This window comes from Zeugodacus cucurbitae, chromosome 4 (genome assembly GCF_028554725.1).
Source record: "Zeugodacus cucurbitae isolate PBARC_wt_2022May chromosome 4, idZeuCucr1.2, whole genome shotgun sequence".
Taxonomy (NCBI): domain Eukaryota; kingdom Metazoa; phylum Arthropoda; class Insecta; order Diptera; family Tephritidae; genus Zeugodacus; species Zeugodacus cucurbitae.
The window spans coordinates 29,132,785-29,153,677 of NC_071669.1; the positions used below are offsets into that span (position 1 = coordinate 29,132,785).

The window sequence follows — 20,893 nt, forward strand, 5'->3', positions numbered from 1 at the left end:
ACACATCGTTCAGTTTTCCAAAAAAATAGTTTTATCTTTGAAATAATAAGAAAGTAAGGAAATCTTTATTCATATCTAAATACCTAAGATAACAATAATTTAATAAATTTCATTTTAAATAAATTTCCCAAAGTTGCATTATACTTTATTTATTCGAGGGACTTGACTTGAGTTGTCGATATTTAAAATAAATAGAAGCAGATATACGATTTACAGCATCATAAAGCGCTTTGAAAGATAAGAAAACCTTTAATGTGGTGCTCATACCGGTAGACCCACAAGCTGACTAACGCTGAAGAACGGCAAATTGTAGAAAAATTAAAAAGAATCCCAAAATTACTTATACGCAATGCACGAATAGCGCGAAATAAACCTCTCGTCAAACCATCATCTGAGTTGGAGTAACGTTCTCTTTAGCGACGAGAGTATAGTCAACATTTTTCAGTCAGATGGTAGAATACGTCATGATATGGGGTTGTATGTCAGCAGCCGGTGTTGGAAATCTCGTTTCATTGAGGAGACTCTGGATAAAATAATTTACTGGAATATACTGAAGGATAATTTAAAAGAAAGCGCGCAAAAGCTAAACCTTGGGATCACACCGTTCACGACGTGCGTATGTGGATCATACACAATGCGCCTCATATTATTCCGACTCCTCCACAGTCCCCAGACCCAAATCCCATAGAACATTTGTGGGATGAGCTTGGTAGGCGAAACCAGCAAATCTCAACTAATAGAAGTGTTTCAGCGAGAATCGGAAAATATAGAGCCTAGTGTGACAAAAGTTGTATTGAAACAAAAGGGTGTGCCCACATGAAAAAATTATGCTATATGAAAATTTTTGACTGATTCAGAACTTTTTCGATTTGATTCTTATAGTTGACAGTTTAAGCTTCAATTAAGCCTAATTACAGACTTCTAGCACGTCAGCATAATTCTCTACACGTGATCAAAAAAGGCCAAAAACAGGGTTTTTTGAGACTTTGAGTCCATTTTGCTCAAAACCTCGACGTGATGGGCACTTTTGGAGGTCATATTCGTGTTCAGCGATGAAAATCTCATAAGAATATCATTGTCTGATCTTTGATGCAGAGAAAAAGTTACTTTTTGTCGACCAGTGTTATTGGAATATATACAAATATTTCATAGCCACAATCCAACAAACAAACTTGTGTGGTTACAGCGGAAAATGAAAATTCAATTGATAGTTATGGTTATGGTCTTGTTGTTATTGTAACGCACCTCTAATTGGAAACATCAATCTATCAATCACACAATAATAAAATAGTTGCATGGAGAAAAAAACAAGCATTGCCATATCTAATTTTTTTTTTCAAATGAATTAAACAAAATTAAAAGGAGGGGGTTAAATACATATACAAGAACCACAATCGTGACAGACAATGAAAAATATTTCAGTATTATAAGTCTCCAGAGGATATAATTATAAATATATGTATATTCTTAATTCCCAGCCAAACCCCTTATTCTACAATTTTTTTTTTAGAATGAAATGTATTTTTAATACTCTTTTATTATTTTCACTTGTATGTATTCTACATATGTATGTTTGTAGCTTTTTCCACTGCAAGAAGGCGATCAAAAGTGTGAGCAATTCAACAAAAAGCTGAGCTTAAAAGTATGAAACATATGTATATAAATACATATCTTTAATGAAAGTATACTTTTATAAAAAAGCTATGCATACTGTAACGGATTTCCAAAATAAATCGTTTACGCTGAAACTTTACCCTGAGTTCGATCACTGGATTGTCAAATAAAAGCACTATTTAATGGCTATACACTTATCTTTATTTCTAATTCAAAGAACTTAACACTTTATTACTCGTTATACGAGTTTACAACTTCTTACTTCTAGTTTCTTGCATTTTACTCGGCAACTCTCTAATAAGAACTGTGTGTTGCTGACAGTCCGCCAGCCCGTATAAAGTCGATTGTAAGCAATACATCGCCACTCGAGCATTCTGGTAACTACGAATATCGATGTCTAGATACATCTGGCAAGTTATCGATTTCGATTGTCAATTCTAGTTTGTTCTGGTGCCATTTTCGTTACACTGCCATCCACTTAAGTATGATCGTCCCGATTAGACATACTTTCAGAATCAAATGCTGCAAGCAAGACAGCCCTTTCTTTCGTTGTGGGTTATATAACAATACCCAATCTCCTTCCACAAATCCTTCGGAGTACATTAAATTGTCGTATTTTGCCTTCATTTTATCACTCATGATATGTGTCCGCTGTCTCACAATAGCATGCATTTCTCTCATTTCGTCTTCTATGACTCTGTTCCCTAACATTCTTTCCACCATTTAAGTTCATTCCAAACTTTAAATCAATCGGTAACCGAAGATGATTACCAAAGATTACCTTTGCTGGAGTCTGCCCCGTTGTTTCATGTACAGCAGACCGGTAAGCCATCTGGAACAAGGCTATATGGGTATCCCAAACCTTTTGATACTTGTCAACCACTTTCCTTAGATGTTCTTCTAAAGTTCGATTGAAACGTTCCACCATACGATCAGACTGTGGATGTAAGGATGCCGTACGAGTTTTCCGTATACCCAGTTTGCGGCACATCTCCCGCATTAGAGCTGATTCGAAATTCCTTCCATGGTCAGAATGTAATTCAATTGGAACACCATACCTCGTTACCCAATTGTTGATCAAAACATCTGCTACCAGACTACCAAAACGTATTTGTTGCCTAATTTACTTGTGGGAAATGGACCAGCTACATCCATGGCGATTCGCTCAAATGGCGCACCCGAAATGAACTGCTTCATCTGGGCGTGGCTCCTATATTTCGGCCCTTTAGCTCCAAAAGCTCCGTCAAGATCGGGAAGGACCTCTCCGAGCCGTTCGATACTAGACGAGGTTTCAGACAAGGTGACTCACTATCGTGCGACTTCTTTAACTTGATGCTGGAAAAAATTATAAGATTAGCTCTGCAACTCTAGAGAAGGTACAATCTTCTACAAGAGTGTACAGCTACTGGCGTACGCCGATGATATCGATATCATCGGAAACAACACCCGCGCCGTTAGTTCTGCTTTTTCCAGACTGGATAAGGAAGCGAAGCGTATGGGTCTGGTGGTGAACGAGGACAAGACGAAATATCTCCTGTCATCAAACAAACAGTCAGCGCATTCGCGTCTTGGCTCCCACGTCACTGTTGATAGTCATAACTTTGAAGTTGTAGATAATTTCGTCTACCTGGGAACCAGCATTAACAGCAATAACAATGTCAGCCTGGAAATCCAACGCAGAATCACTCTTGCCAACACGTGCTACTATGGACTAAGTAGGCAATTGAAAAGTAAAGTCCTCTCTCGACGAACAAAAACCAAACTCTACAAGTCTCTCATCATTCCAGTCCTACTTTACGGTGCAGAAGCGTGGACGATGTCAACATCCGATGAGACGGCACTAGGAGTTTTCGAGAGAAAGGTTTTGCGGAAGATTTATGGTCCCTTAAGAATTGGCAACGGCGAATACCGCAGACGATGGAACGATGAGCTGTATGTGTTATTCGACGACATAGACATAGTCCAGCGAATAAAAAAACAGCGGCTACGCTGGCTAGGTCATGTTGTTCGAATGGATGAAAGTGCTCCAGCTCTGAAAGTATTCGATGCGGTACCCGCTGGTGGAAGCCGAGGAAGAGGGAGACCTCCACTCCGATGAAAGGACCAGGTGGAGAGGGACCTGGCTTCGCTTGGTATAACCAATTGGCGCCAAACTGCCAGAAGGAGGGATACGTGGCGCGCTGTTTTGGACTCGGCTATAACCGCGTAAGCGGTGTCTACGCCAGTCAAGAAGAAGAAGAAGCTGTATTGCACTCAGCACAATTAGCAATCCACTCCGTTACTGATTGCCGACAACCAACCCAATAAAATCTTTGCTTTAGTTTTTCCAAGGTTTTTGTGATTCCCATGTATCCTCCACTTGGGCCGTTATGCATCTCCTTGAAAACATCAGGAATTCTTACTTTCGGAACGATTATAAGAGCTCTGAACCTTTGTCCATCTTCGCTTTCCCATGACTACTACCTTTGCGATGTTCTATAGAGAAGTCATAACTTTGGAGTCTCTCAATCCACCTAGCCAACTGTCCTTCTGGATTCTTGAATTGCAGAAGCCATTTTAATGCTGCGTGATCTGCCTTTCTCGAAATCGCTGTCCATAAAAGTACTTGTGGAAATGTTTGATGCACTTCACCAATGCAATCTTCGCGTTACGCAATAATTCTTCTCTGGCTTACTTATCGTCTGGCTCTAATACGAGACCACTTTCTCATTTCCGTCAATCACTTGTGATAGAACGTCTCATATTTCATAGCCACTAGCATCCGTGTCCAAGTACATACTGGCGCAGTACATAATCTCTCCTTCAGAGTTTGGAAGGCCAATTACTGTTCTTCATCCCATTCAAAGGCTTTGTTCTTCTTCGTGAGTTCATGGAGGGTACTAGCTACGTTGGCGAAATTTGGAACGAATCGTCGGTAATGTAATAGGTACACAGTCCAAGGAAACTCCGCAATTCGTGTAAATTTGGTCTGGGCCAATCCTTTACTGTGTCTATCTTTTCACTTTGTGTTCTAAATAGCTCACTTCTTTCTTGAACAGAGAACACTTCTTTGGGCTCAGTTTTAAACCAGCGCTAGCTATGCGTTGGAAAACTTCTTCCAAATTTTTGAGATGCTCATCAAAGCTTTTACCCAACACGATGGTATCGTCTAGGTACACCAAACATGTCTTCCAGTGAAATCCTTTTAACACTTGGTCCATAAGTCTCTCAAAAGTGGCAGGAGGGTTACATAACCTAAAGGGCATTACAGTAAATTGCCATAGACCATCTCCAACGCTGAAAGCCGTTTTTTCTTTGTCTTCATCGTTTACCTCCACTTGCGAGTCTAGAGTGTCATCTATTCGAGGTAATGGGTAACTGTCATTCTTCGTGACATCATTCAACTTTCAGTAGTCCACACAGAACATCATGTTGCCATCTTTCTTCTTCACAAGTACTGCAGGTGAACTCCATGGATTCGATGATGGTTCAATTATGCCGCTATCGCTCATTTCACGTATGGTCTGGCTTACAAATTCAAGTTTGGCTAATGGAACGCTGCGAGGAGCCTGGCGGATTGGTCTTGTATCTCCGGTGTTGATGAAATGTTTCACATTTTTGGTTCTACCTGGTTTAGACTCATCTTTATCAAATATGGTGGAAGAAGTTGTTTTGCCTTCTTTTTATGGTCTACCTCTAATTCCTCGGTCCAAGCGTTAATCTCGTTCGAAATATCGTTTTTACCCACAGAACTTCCTTCAAAATGTGTTTCGCAATTTATTACGGCCTCAATCTCCTGACACTGCCCTAATATAGCTCCTTTGGAGACAGTGACTGGTGACTTACACTCATTAAGGACACTTACTGGAACTCTTTTGTCTTGTCGTGTCATAGCCAGGGTTTTCCTATAAGTAAAGTTGGTACAGGTTTTTTGCGCCTTCAACAATCCGTGTCCGTTCCATAGTCTCCATCTATTTCTGCCCAAATAATTGCTTCTGATTTTGGTGGAATCTTCTGATTTTTTGTTATTAACACTCGTCTAACGTTGCATTTGTTATCATAACCAAACATAAGAGGCACTTCCATATTGGTATAAGTCATAATATTGATTTCCATGTCTATTTTGATTCCTTTACTGGCTAGACTACTCCAATTATGACTTCGTCGACGATATCTGCCACTATAAAGCTATGTAACACGGCTGTCTTTCCTATTCCAATTTCGCACGTTACTTCCCCGAGAACTTGAGCATCATCTCCAGTTGCAATTCGTAAATTTGCACCAGCTAGTGGTTTTACTTCCTTGTTAACTAGATCCGATCAAATTATGGAATGTGTTGCTCCCGTATCCACAGTCAGAATGCGCTTTCTACCGTCCACGCATCCACTAACGGTAACGTTGTTCGTATTTCTATTTATTTGAGAGACAGAGATTACAGGGCATTCACTTGAGGGAGCCAGCACGCACCCCTTCCGACTGGCTCGTTTTAGTTTAACGATTGGGTGCTTTTCAGAGTTGGTTGGTCTTCTTCAACTTTTCGTTTGCGTCCGTCTAGATAATTGGGTCGATTTGATTCTATATTGCAATTATGTGCAACATTTGTCTTGTTTGTAACTGCAGTCTTTTCAAATTGGAAATTGAAAATCTGGAACGGAGTTGTGCCGTCAAATGATGGGGTCTTGACTTTGACAGAACTTGTTGACACCATTGGTTGATTTAGTTGCAGGTCACGGAGACGTTCTTTCAGCTCTTCCACATCAGCTTTAACTTTATCTTGCTCTTCTGAAATCTGCGTTTTTAGTTCCTGTATTTGTGAGGTCATTTGTGATACACGTGCGTCCTGTTCTTTCAACTGTACTGATACTTGAGCTGATATCTCCTCTGTTATTTGGGACAACTTAGTTGTTAAGCGTGTGTCCTGGTCTTCAAACAATGATTGCTGCTTCATTTCATCTCCTTCATTTCTTATGACTGCGCCTGCAACTTTGACGATATTGTAGACAAAAGTTTGTTCATGTCCAGTACCACTAATGAACATGGAGTATATTCCTTTTCCTCAATTTTCGTTGTCGATTCCTCTAACAATTTACAAGAAGTTGTACTTCTAGTTTCTTGCTCTTTACTCGGCAACTCTCTAATTAGAACTGTGTGTTGCTGCTATTCCGACAGCCCTTATATAGTCGATTGTAAGCGATACATCGCCACTCGAACATTCTTTCAACTACGAATATCGATGTCTAGATACATCTGGCAAGTTATCGATTTCGATTCTCAATTCTAGTTTGTTCTGGTGCCATTTTCGTTACAATACTTATATAGCGGGGAATTTAAAATGCAAAGACGCACATAATAAAACTGTGTGATAACATAAATGTAAAAATAAAAGGACACCAAGAAAAATAATATGAAATTATGCAAAACCATTGGATTTCAGGTAATAAAATTTAGTTTTGTAATTGCAGAGTTAGGCTTATAATAGGAAGAACTTTTGGTGGTCATCAAAACAAGGCCTACATTAATCACTTCCGAAAAACAACTGCAATAGAAAACTAGTTTTAATATGTATGGTTGTAACTTTTTTTAGTGGTACTTAGGGGCCATCCATAAATTACGTCACATCTTGAAAGGGGGGAGGGTATCATTCAGAAGTGACATTGTGTGACAAGTGGCAGGGGGGGTGACATCACATTTCAAAATTTAGGGCAATATCGTTTCCCGCTCTGCTGCGCTCCTGGGTGCTAGACGACTGGCTGCTCTGTACCACGCCGATCAAGGCTTTTTCTGCCGGCGGTGGCGTGGTTTTACCGCTGCGTATGCATGCTTGAGTTCAAAATGTGACAACTTGTGACAAGGAGGGGGGGGAGGTGTTAAAAAGTCCTTAAATTCGTGTGACGTAATTTATGGATGGCCCCTTAAAATATTTGAGCGTGCTTTGTATTCTATTTTTTTCATATTGAGCAACTTACAATTTTTAACCTAAAATACGAATGTTTCCTCAATTATTTTTGTCAGCATATATTAAGAATTATTTTTAATTTTTTAGTTTGATGCGGTTTAAAATCTTGTTTTTTAGTTTTTTTTTAACTATATTTATTAATAACAAAAATAAAGAGATATTTACGTTTTAACACCACCACAGGAAAAATTAAATACAGTCGGGACTTAATTATCCGTGATGGTTGGGACCAGAAGCGATACGGGTAATACATTTTCACGGTTTTTTTTTTTTTTTTTTCAATATTTGTTTATTTATTGAATCTGCTCTTTGGAGCCTAACAATAAGTTATTAAATCTTAATTCTAATTAAAATTAGACAAGCTCAACCAAGTGATTGAGTTGTTTTGGTGAAACGTTGCTCATCAGTGTGCTGGCATATCTCTTCTTTTTAGACGTGATTGATTGCAAGAATGTACTAAAGCGTTAGCCAATGGGTTTGGGTGGTCTCGGAGTTTGGATAAATATTTGTGTCTGCTGTTCTCCACTTCTTTCTTTACCATGAGAATACCAAGATCTTTATGGATATTTTCATTACGCATGTACCATGGTGAGCACGTGATTGTTCTAAGCATTTTTGATTGAAATCTCTGAATTATATCGATATTGGTTGCACAGGTCGTACCCCACAGTTGAATGCCATACATCCAAATCGGTTTTATTATCGCGTTATATAACAGAACTTTGTTGTCTAGGCTAAGTTTTGATTTTTTGTTTAGAAGCCAATTTAAATTTGCAGCTCTTATCTTCATGCAGGTTATTTTGCTCGATATGTGTTTTCCCCACGTGAGCCTTCTATCTAAGTGAATACCAAGATATGTTACTTCAGTCGCTTGGGGCACTAAAATATTGTTCATTTTAACTGCCGGGCATGTTTTTGGTCTTAGGGAAAATGTAACATGCTTGCACTTTTGTTCGTTTACATTTATACGCCAGTTGGTTAGCCATTCTTCGACAAAAATCAAATGATCTTCTAATACTCTTGATGCTATAATTGGGCATTTGTTTCGGCTCACTAAAGCTGTGTCATCCGCAAAAGTTGATGTCAAAACATTACTAGCTGTTGGAAGGTCAGCTGTATATACTATGTATAGAGTTGGCCCTAAAACACTGCCCTGAGGTACACCAGCTCTTATTGGTCGTTCTTCAGATATGAAGTCTCCTACTTTGACAGTAAACTTTCTATTTTTTAAATAAGACTCCAAGGTTTTATGCATTTCGAGAGGTAAGCTTTTTTTAATCTTATATAAAAGCCCGTCATGCCACACTTTATCGAACGCCTGAGCCACATCTAGAAATATAGCAGAACAGTACTCTCTATACTCGAACGCCCTTCTGATTTCGTTAGTAATTCTATGTACTTGTTCTACTGTGCTATGTTTTGCACGAAAACCGAATTGGTGCGTTGGTATTACATTATTTTCATGGAGGAAAGGAGACATCTTTGATAGTAACACTTTTTCAAATATTTTAGAAAGACAGGGTAGAAGACTGATTGGTCTGTATGAAGACGGCTGTGTCAAGTCTTTACCTGGTTTCTCTATCATGATTATCTGCGACTTTTTCCATGAAATTGGGTAGTACCCGAAACTGAAAATAGCGTTAAAGAGCAAGGAGAGCACTGTTAAAGCAATATTTGGTAACTCAATTAGCATTTTTGGAGTAATTTTATCGTGTCCGACTTTTTAGGATTCAGCTCTTTTATGATTTTAATAATTTCAGAAGATGACGTTTGAATAGACCCAAGCGACTCGTTAGCGCTATTGGAGATGATTGGCAGCTTAAAGCTGTTCTTTGGGCAATTTGGTTGAAATACCTTTTCTAGGTGATTTGCAAAACAATTTGCCTTATCCTCGTCACTTCGTGCCCAGTTTCCACCCAAGCCTCTTATAGGCAAATTGGAGTCGACTGGAGGCTTCATTGACTTTTGGGCTTTCCAAAGAGAATTTCGTTTGTTTGAGTTTGGACACAGTTTCTTTATATAATTGTGAGTGTGGTATTCTTCCTCACGTTTAAGCGCTGTTTTTAATTTTCGTACAGCATATTTTAGTTGAAGCTGAGTAGAAGGGGAGCGATTTAACTGCCATTCACGTCTAGCTCGCCTTTTTTCATTTACAAGCTTTTCTATTTCATTATTAGTGATTTTTCTTCGGCTAATTGGTTTATTATTTCTGTTTGGTGTTGCTATGACAGCTGCATTTGATATTACATCATTAAATTCTCGTATGCTTTCATCAATATCTCTTTCTGTATCTATTTTTAAATCAATATTAATGTGGCTACTCACATATTTTTTATATTTTAACCAGTTCGTTTTGTGAGATGTCAGACCCCCTTTTGGCTCAACGAATATAGGTTGTTCACACAACTTTATTAGTACAGGTGAATGGTCAGAAGATAAGTCTGTACATGTATCAACTGTCACAAGCGATCTATCTATATTTTTGGTTACAGCGAAATCAATTAAATCTGGTAGTTTGTTGAGATCACTGGGCCAGTATGTGGGCTTGCCAGGAGATATTATATCAATGTTATTGTGGTTCATAATGGTTTGGTACAGCTGGCGTCCTTTCGGATTAATAAGACGTGAACCCCAGTACATGTGTTTTGCATTATAATCTCCACCTGCTAGAAATCTATGACCTAGCGTTCCAAAAAAGTCTTTAAATTCGCTATCTGTAATTTTAAAACGAGGTGGGCAGTATATAGCCGTTAGATTTAAATCAGAATTCCTATTTTTTAAGGATATTGTTGTAGCTTGTAACTGGGCTGTAACATGAGATTCCCGAGCATAGTGGTTTAACCTATTTCTAACTAACACTGCCGTTCCACCGTGTGCTTTTCCATCCGGGTGATTTGTAACATACAGTCTAAATCCCGGTATTTTAAAATTGTTTTTGTTTGTCAGATGAGTCTCTGATATTAGCATTACATCTATATTTTTTTCAGACAGAAATTTAATAATCTCTAATTTATGTTGGTTAACACCGTTAGCATTCCATATACAGATATTTAGTACGCTCATTTTTTACTTAATAAAGTTTGCAGCATTTGGTTTTGTGATTTTATTAAATCTTGTATCATATTTTGCATAGTAGACATAAATTGTGTCATACATTGCGTTAGATTTATAATCATGGTTTCAATACCACCATTTGGTGGATTTTGTGGTAGCTGCATTTGTACAGTGTTGCCTTTTACAACGTTGGCATAGCTCCCTTGTACATCAATTTTTTTAAGTATACCGGGTTTAGGAATATGGTCTGTGATATCTATGATTTCATTATGGGGAGTATGTAGCATTTGGTTACGTCGTGCTTGAATTCCCTGTGATAACTTCGATTTCAAATCTTTATAAACAGGACAACCCCTGTAATTGGCAGTGTGACTTCCTCCACAATTGCTGCATTTTTTGTTTAAATCCTCTTTCTTAAGGATACATTTTGAAGTGGGATGTAAATCACCACATACCACACAAACACTGCGTAGAGTGCAATATGATTTGGTATGCCCATACTCTTGGCAGTTGGTGCATTGTACCGGTCCGTTTCTTTTATGTGGTTCTTCTACGGTTACTCTACGGTGCAGCAAATATTTTAAATTATATATTGGATGCACTTCGTTCTTTTTAAGCTGGTTAGAATTCGGCATCAATTCAATTCTAAACATGGGTTGCGGTACTTTATTTCTATTAAAGATGTTTACGACAGTTTTAACTTCAAAGCCACATTCTTCAATAGCTTCTTTGATTTCACTAGAGTCTACTGAAGACTCTATACCTTTAATTACTACAGCTAGGCCCTTTGAGCTCTTCAGCTGATAGGAATAATAATTTTTGTTTTTATCTGACAAAAACTTTACAACATCCATAAAACTTTTCTCAGTGTAAGTCTGTATTTTCGTTTCATCTATGTTGCCTTTTTTTAAAGGCACTATGTGAAAGTTTTTTGTACCTACAATTTCGCTTAATTTCGAAACAAGAGTATTTGAGCTACGCTCGCGCAAATATATTGGGGGCGGTTTGGCATAAGCGACTGTGGTGGTACCCTTCGCATTATCATCAGAATCATTGCTTAGTAAGGCAAATCTGTTGCCATTTAAAATTTCAGGCTTATTCTTGGTTGGCGTGCCGCCTTGAAACTTTTTAGGATTGACCGCTGACCTCACAGGACTTAATTTCCTTTTAATATTGACGTAGCGGTCAATGCCAATCTGTACAGATGGACTCTTTTTGATTTGTACATTCTCACCTTGCGTTATGCTTTTATTCGCTTTTTGCTCGCTTGCAGGTACCTGCTTCGGTGCGTTCATGTTTGTTGCTGGCCGTTGTTGACTGTCATTCTCTGCTGCTTTTGTTGTTTCTAAGCTCTGCTTCGGGTGCTGCTCAGTTGATCGCTGTGATGACTCATCCTTCTCGCCTTTGCCTTGTTTGTTGGTAGGAGCTGGTTTAGCAGGCTCGACAAAGCTAAAGTAGGCATTTAGAGAATGCCTACGGCCTTGTTGGTGAGGCTGCGCAGCGCTCATGTTATTGTTTATTTTGCTCACTTATAGTTTGTTATTTATTATTTGTTTATTGTTTGCACACTTTTATTTTTGTGTTTTTTTTTGTTTTGCTTGACACTAAAGCTTAGCTTAATGCACTTTATAAATTGTTTTGTATATTGTGTATTTTCTTTTTGCTTTAGATAATTATCACGGAGCGCATCAAAAACACGTCCGTATAGGTTGAAAGCTCTTTAACTTTTTTTTCACGGTTAATCGAATAAAAATCTTGATTATAGTTTTTTTTAATATTTTTATTATTTAACAAATGTACATTGGTGCACGTACATATTTACATAAAAAAAATATTCAAGAAGTTTATATACATTTTTAAATAAGTATGTTAACATTAAGTTTTCTACTGTAAATATGAGGCAAAAAAGGACATTAGGTGCTTGTTTGTATGTGTGGTGCTTTTCAATCCAACTAACTCAATTTTCGTGGCTTTGTGCTCTCTGCTTGATACATACTTATACAGACTTGTTAGACCGTTTACTTCCTAGTTGCTTCTGTACTTAATAAAATAAAATTCCGCCATCGCGGATAATAGAGGTAATCACGGTAAATCGAAGTAAACAATTTGAAACATTGCAAACAAAAAATAATAGACAGATCTTTGGTCATCGCGGTTATCGGTTGAGAGGTAGACGTGTTTACTATGCGTTTTATTAGTTATTTGAATGTAAATAAAATTTATTTAAAAAATATAAAGTTTTCTCCGAAAAATTAAAATACCTCCAATTTGTTAAGCCAAAAAAAAAACTTGTACAGTTTGCATTGATGAAGATTACAAAGTTGTTTAAGAAAAATTAAGGCTTTGTTTGGGCACCTTTGAAATTTTTCAAAGCTTGCAATCTTCCAACAATAGAATACAATATATTTTGTGTAAGTTCGAGAGGTATATTTGTCCATATCTTCGGAAGAGCATTTTAACCTCATTTTTACAATTAATTTTGGGCTCTGGTAACTTTATATCTATGTATATAGGATAGTAGATGTTTGCCTATATATTGTGGAATTGAGGGCTAAACTCTCTGGAGGATGCGACAGCTGTTGTACAATACCCATTCCGTAACCAATAAAGCGGAATGCCTCGGGTCGTTATCCTTAAGTTAAGCTTATGTACTTAAAGAGCAAAACTATTTTTTTAATATTGCAAAGTAGTCCATTAAATTAAATTTGTACTCATCAGCAAAATTTACTGAAATCTAAAGTGTGTTATTACGTTGGACATAGTCTTTGGTATATTAAACTTTTCGCAACATATCTCTTCGATAAATGCGGCTTGTTACGTGATGTATACTTTTGCGAGTGCCCCAGTGAATATATGGGAACGCACTTTATCTCACTTTTAGATTCAAGTCAATATATTAATTAGTTTAAGAGAGAAGTAAGGTAAGTAAGTCAAAACTTTTCTCTGTAAAAGTGTTTTTTGTTCACTGTATGCGTATATATACTAGGTACATCATAGGGATATTAATTATGGAATAAGGAATAGATGTGAAATTGGTAAATACTTAGTTAATATTAATTAATAATTTTTTCTTCATCTTCATTCTGTACATTTTAAGAATTAAATTAAATTTTTTTTTTATAATTTTAGCCTTCGAGCAGCAGTCGTAGTGCTGAACTTCTTGGGACACAAACTATTATTTCATTCCCCACACAATCTAAGAAAAACAATCGGTCAAACGAAATAACGCATTTCTCTGACGCTACAACTAATACAACCCTCCATAATGCCATTCGTAAACTTAATAAAAAAGACCCAACTACTAAAAAAAAGGCTTTGGAAGAGCTTATTCATGATATAAATAAGGCGAATGTCGAAGAAATTGTGACAATTTTACCGCTCTGGACTAAGACCTACATTGAATTAGCATATGATCCGATACACAACATACGTGAACTTACACAGGAAGTGCACAATATACTTGTTTCGAAATGTAAACGCATGATAGCCCCATACCTAAAGGAATTAGTACCCGTTTGGATTTGTTCTCAATTTGATAATTACGTTCCTGCTGCTAATATTGCGCGGTCCAGCTTCTTTAATATTTTCAATGCAAAAACAAACCGTGTTAAGGAAGTTTGTTTACATTGTCAATCAGAGATACTAGAATACGTTTTTAATAATATTTCAGAACCGTCAGATAACAGAAATGGTACTGACATTTATGTGTGTTATAATAAAGTTTACGGAAGCCTCGAAGTCCTTTCATTTTTTGTCGAACAAACGAAACCCGCAGATCTGTCTTCAAATTCACATATTATAATACGTTCCCTTATGGAGAATAAATCCTTTTGGAAATGGGGAAGAAATGACAATAAATTAACAAGGTATGTAAGGTAGTTAAACTTTTCGGTTGTGTTTTTTCCCCACGATTTAGGGGATAAAATTGGTATGGTAGGATAGAGAAAAAACATTTGGTTTTTAAAACGCTTTTCTATTAATTTATCAATCAAACCGAATATTAATTTTGCGTGAATTTTTGACTGTATTTTTAATTATTTTAAAATTTTATTCCAACAAAATTTATTGAATTTTATTGATATGTACATATACTCTTAGCTAAAATATGAAACTACCCTTTGGCATTCAAAAATTTTACTTAATTATTGCTTTTAACTTTTTTTATCCGCACTTAAAGTGCTTGAAATACAAAAACCGAATATTAAAATTACTCACTGTATATTGATTTTTTTTTTATATTTTGCACTTATTATACACTCACTTCACTACTTTATTTCTACATATTTATTTTATATTAATTATTTAAAAAATATAGCTTTAAATAAACATTTTAATTTATAATTTTATCAATTCACAAAATAACAGCAGTGTTGTAAGCTTACTAAAAATAAGCATTGCCATATCTCCAAATGAATCAAAATATATAAAATAGAGGAACTATAGCCCATATACAAGAACCACTATACTATGATAGGTAATGAAAAATATTTTAGTATTTCTCTTACATTATAAACCCCGGCTTTGGACCGGCCAGGGTTATTTTATTTTTAAGCGCGGACGATGGCGCGATAGAGCAGAAAGTAGCTCTATGCGAAAGAACTTGTCATTTCCACCTTTTTGATAATTCCCGGTGTTGGCTCGACAAGGGTTATTAAGTGTTATACCAATTCAACCCTTTTGTTGGCGTCTGCTACCCAAGATTGTGTGATGTGCCTTTGAATCCCATCCAACTATTATTGTGCCCTTGGACGCCTCACTGTCTTGCACCAGCTACCCCTTTAAACGCAAGCCTAAGATAATTTTCCGAGTCTCAAACTTTACACTTTGACGTTTGACATTAAATAATTTAAATAACATAGTTAAACATAAACATAATTTAAATTATCCTGCAACATCACTTAAGCAATTGAATGGTTTTAAACACAAATTACCGTTAGATTTTCCTGTAAAACGCGAAGAAAAACACCAAAACTAGAAATGTACGTATCCTTTTTTGGGTGGATTTATAGTTTATTTTTGTTTTGTTTTTTTACAATAATGAATATAACACACAATTTGACTCACATATTAGTACACACATATATTGTATAAAGCCCATTGAAAGTTTGAAAACCCTAATATTAGGTATAATGGAAGATAGAGGAAGTTATGGCCAGATTTCACTCAACTTTAGCTGGGAGACATTTTATTGGACGCAAAATATTCTCTCTGAATTTCCTCAAAATATCTGAGAAACTTACTTATATTTTCGGTAAAAAATTAATTATTGCCCCAATATAAATGCAGAATTTGTACAAAGTTCGTCACTAGTGCTTACTTTATATATTGAAAAGTTAACCATTCAGATCGACTTCAAAGTTCTGGTATCATAACATGTCATTGGGAAGCCAGGAAGATATTATGAACCGAATTTCATTGAAATTGGTCGATTAGTTTCGGATATATGATTATATTTTGTATACCATTTTGAGTGCAGCTCTTCTGTACCATCTTTATAATGAAATTTAAGGTTTCTGGTGGTTTTCCTTACTAAATTAAAGTATTTTTAGAAGTTTTCAACATAACCTTTGTATGGGAGGTGGGCGTGGTTAAAATCCGATTTCCTCCTTGGCACCATAAGAAAAATAAGTTCAAAGATGGGCGAAATCGGACCACTGCCACGCCTACAAAATGGCGAAAACCGAAAACATATAAAGAGCTATAACTAAGCCATAAATTAAACGATGAAAGTAAAATTTGTTAGGAAGGGACATATTTGGATGTAATTTTTTTTAGGAAGTGGTCGTGGCACTGCCACTATTAAGTTTTTTGTACATATCACGTAAACTACTAAAGCTATATCAAGGAAACTTTCTAAAGTCATTTCTTTTTGATACAATCTTATACAGTCCAAAAATATAAATATAAAAATACATAAAGGGCTATAACTAAGCCATAAAAAAAGCTATGAAAGTAAAATTTGGTACAAAGGATTGTTCTAGGAAGGGGCATACTTGGATGTAATTTTTTTGGGAAAGTGGGCGTGGCCCGCCACCTACTAAGTTTTTGTACATATCTCGTAAACTACTTACGTTAAATTAACGAAATTCAGGAGTCGTTTTTTTCAGGCATTTCCTTATATAGTCAAAAAATGGAGGAAATAGGATTATAACCACGCCCACCTCCCATACAAAGGTTATGTTGAAAACTACTAAAAATGCTTTAATTCAGTAAGGAAAACCTTAAATTTCATTATAAAGAAGGTACAGAAGAGCTGTACTCAAAATGGTATACAAAATTTTAAATGGGCGTGGTTCCGCCCACTTATGGCTCAAAAACCATATCTCCGAAACTACTCAACCAATTTCAATGAAATTCGGTTTGTACTATTTCCCTTGCATCCCAATTATATGTTGTGAAAATAGTCCAAATCGGTTCACAACCACGCCTACTTCATATATACCTGAACTTTGAAGACGATCTGAACCTTTTACTTTACATCATATAAAGTAAGCACTAGTGAAGATATCGGAACAGAACTTTGCACAAATACTACATTTATAGGGTGGCATCGCCCCCATATATCGAACAGGAGGACCTCAGGGCTTCTATTTTTTTTTTACCCGAAATATAGGTAAGCCTCACAGATATTTTGAAGAAATTCATAGGGAATATCTTTCATTTAATAATAACGGGTGATTTTTTTGAGGTTAGGATTTTCATGCATTAGTATTTGACAGATCACGTGGGATTTCAGACATGGTGTCAAAGAGAAAGATGCTCAGTATGCTTTGACATTTCATCATGAATAGACTTACTAACGAGCAACGCTTGCAAATCATTGAATTTTATTACCAAAATCAGTGTTCGGTTCGAAATGTGTTTATCGACAAATTTTGTTCAGCGATGAGGCTCATTTCTGGTTGAATGGCTACGTAAATAAGCAAAATTGCCGCATTTGGGGTGAAGAGCAACCAGAAGCCGTTCAAGAACTGCCCATGCATCCCGAAAAATGCACTGTTTGGTGTGGTTTGTACGCTGGTGGAATCATTGGACCGTATTTTTTCAAAGATGCTGTTGGACGCAACGTTACGGTGAATGGCGATCGCTATCGTTCGATGCTAACAAACTTTTTGTTGCCAAAAATGGAAGAACTGAACTTGGTTGACATGTGGTTTCAACAAGATGGCGCTACATGCCACACAGCTCGCGATTCTATGGCCATTTTGAGGGAAAACTTCGGAGAACAATTCATCTCAAGAAATGGACCCGTAAGTTGGCCACCAAGATCATGCGATTTAACGCCTTTAGACTATTTTTTGTGGGGCTACGTCAAGTCTAAAGTCTACAGAAATAAGCCAGCAACTATTCCAGCTTTGGAAGACAACATTTCCGAAGAAATTCGGGCTATTCCGGCCGAAATGCTCGAAAAAGTTGCCCAAAATTGGACTTTCCGAATGGACCACCTAAGACGCAGCCGCGGTCAACATTTAAATGAAATTATCTTCAAAAAGTAAATGTCATGAACCAATCTAACGTTTCAAATAAAGAACCGATGAATGCGTTTTTTTTTTTTAAAAAGTTATCAAGCTCTTAAAAAATCACCCTTTATGTCTGCATGCCTAAAATACAGGTCATAACATCACCTAACTTCCTCCATATAATATTAGGGTTTCAACTTTCAATGGACTTTATACCATATATATGACGAATAAGTGGGTCAAATTGTGTGTTATATTAATAAAATTAAATAAATAAATTGCGAGAGTATAAAATGTTCGGTTATACCCGAACTTAGCCCTTCCTTACTTGTTATTTTGACAAATGAATTACTTTAATAAGCTATGTATACCGACCGAAGTGTGTAATAATATCTTTATAGGAGAGCATGGTTCAAAGCAATACAGAATATGATTTTAAACACATCTCTAAGCGCTATAATTTTTGAATGGAAAAAGAATATTATTGATATATGTTTTACTGGAATTAATGAAAACGATCGAATGTTATCTCTCCGTATGTGGCAGTGCATACTACTAGTGCAATCAACCTATGATGACTGGTAAGTTTAAACATATAATTTTATAAGATTAGATAAGAAACGTGGTTCATATTTGAATTTCTTTTTAACACTCACTGGTACTAGAACTAAAAAAATATGTTAAAAAAATATATATATGAAACATTATATATGAAAACATTAAATGATAACTTAAATATGATTATTATGATACTTTATCATACTGATTTACTTAGAATAATTTGACATCACAATTCATTACAGAATGAATCTTTTGAATTACCTAATATATGTGATCAGTTTGTAATGTGTGTAATGATGCTACTATATTACAAGTAGTAAATTTGTTGGTTTTCGTACTTTTGCGTAAATTAAATTTATTTTAAATAAATTTTGAGCATAAAGTATAAAGGACTGTTTGTAACACATAACATACATTTATATATACAGTATATATAACGAATGATATAATGTTGGGACCGTTCGTTAAACTGAAATATTCGTTATATCGGAAACGAAAACTAAATTAATATTGGTACATATATGTTTAAAAATAACTATTTATTCATGAATTCATAAGCATTGGTTGAAATAAATACATATACAATAGAAAATGCATACAATAAAATTAAAAAAAGTTGAATTTTATAACAAAAATATGATTATTATTCACCTGAAAAGAAATTTGTTATGCTCATTTGCTTTTGTGGGCTAGAAATTTTGAGATTCTGTGCCTTTTGATATAGGCTTTTCAATAAAAATATTTTTTCCTGTTCCACGTTGTTTTCTTCAGACCATTTGATACACTTCTCAAAGCAGTCGATGGCATCAGTATGCTTTTTTTCTATAGCTAGTTCATTTTCAGCACTCGGGTTCTCTTCTACAAGTATTGTCCACACTGTTCCATGCTCCCAAATCATCTGCGTTGAAGTTTGTCTAAAATTTTATTTGAATATTAATTTAAATTATTTCTACAAATGCATAAGTTAAACCGTACCTGGGGAAATATTGTATGGATAAGAGAAACTGTGCTCTCCATAACAGAAAGGTCTTCTCTGAATCGCAAATCTGCTAGAAGTATATTATCCTCGTCATCTTCATCGGAAGGTGTGGTTTTATTAATTAAAATGTTTTTCCAACACTTCTAAAGAACAACCCCTGAAACTTTTTCCCAAGCTGCAGCAATAAGTTGAACTGCATTGAAAAGGGTGAGGTTCTTTAACGCTGTGTTTATATTTTCTTTTTGCACTACACTGCTCAGTAAAGAATTTCGGTAAAATAATTTGGTGAGGCGAATCGCGTTCTGGTCCATCGGTTGAATTAGAGCCGTTATATTCGGTGGCATAAACACTGTCCATATTTTTCCATCTGGAGTCACCAAATCTTCTTCTGGTGGATGACTAGGAGCGTTATCCAGGAGTAATATTGCTATTGTTTATATTTTCTTTTTGCACTACACTGCTCAGTAAAGAATTTCGGTAAAATAATTTGGTGAGGCGAATCGCGTTCTGGTCCATCGGTTGAATTAGAGCCGTTACATTCGGTTTCATATAAACTGTCCGTATTGTTCCATCTGAAGTCACCAAATCTTCTTCTGTTGGATGACTAGGAGCGTTATCCAGGAGTAATATTGCTTTGGTAGATTTCAACTTTCAAGAAAATCTTCAACCTATAATTAAAAGTATTATTAAGGAGTATTGAAGTGAAAATTGTTTTAATATACAAACCTAAAGCACGAATTTACTAAAAAACCAGTTTTTAAAAATTTCGATATTCATTCACGCGGATTTTGAGTGCGCATAGTCCACGGCAAGTGTTTTGTTTTAAAAGGAACAAGGGTTTTTTGATTTTCCTATTACAAGAGGCTTTAATTTCATTGTTCCCGTTGCATTTGAGCAGGCAAGAATTGTAACTCGTTCCTCTGGATATCTTTCGGCTAAGTGCTCTGTCTTCATTAGCGTGAACTAGAGTTTGATTCGGCAACATCTTCCAGTAAAGTCCAGTTTCATCAGCGTTGAAAACTGCATCAAGACTTATGTAATTTTTTACGATAATTTCATTTAATTTTTCTTTGAACGGTGCCACTAAATCAGCTTGGGAGGACAGTTTTTCGCCAGATTCTTTTAAAATTCGGATCCCAAACCGTTTTTTAAATTTACAAAACCCACCATTACTTGCCTTAAAATTTTCATTGGGATATTTTGTATTATGGATTTGCACAGCTTTGGCTTTTAAAATATTGCTGATAATAGGTACATGCTTTTCACGCTGGGAGACAAACTACTTATATA

At 36.0% G+C, this 20,893-nt stretch overlaps 1 protein-coding gene across 5 annotated transcripts in view; it reads left to right on the top strand.

The window, feature by feature from the left end:
* The window catches only part of LOC105218975 (E3 ubiquitin-protein ligase listerin), a 59,546-nt gene that overhangs the window by 13,692 nt on the left and 24,961 nt on the right, over positions 1–20,893 (top strand). For 2 of the 5 annotated variants that reach the window (XR_008471114.1, XM_054230232.1), the window contains exons 2-3: positions 13,733–14,469; positions 18,465–18,644. Coding sequence is in view for 4 of the 5 variants with exons in the window: in XM_054230232.1 (XP_054086207.1) it covers positions 13,733–14,469; positions 18,465–18,644 (917 nt within the window). In the remaining variant the exon portion in view is untranslated. Of the gene's footprint in view, positions 1–13,732; positions 14,470–18,464; positions 18,645–20,893 lie in introns of those variants that run through there. The other 3 variants (XM_054230233.1, XM_054230234.1, XM_054230235.1) reach the window with 3 other exon arrangements.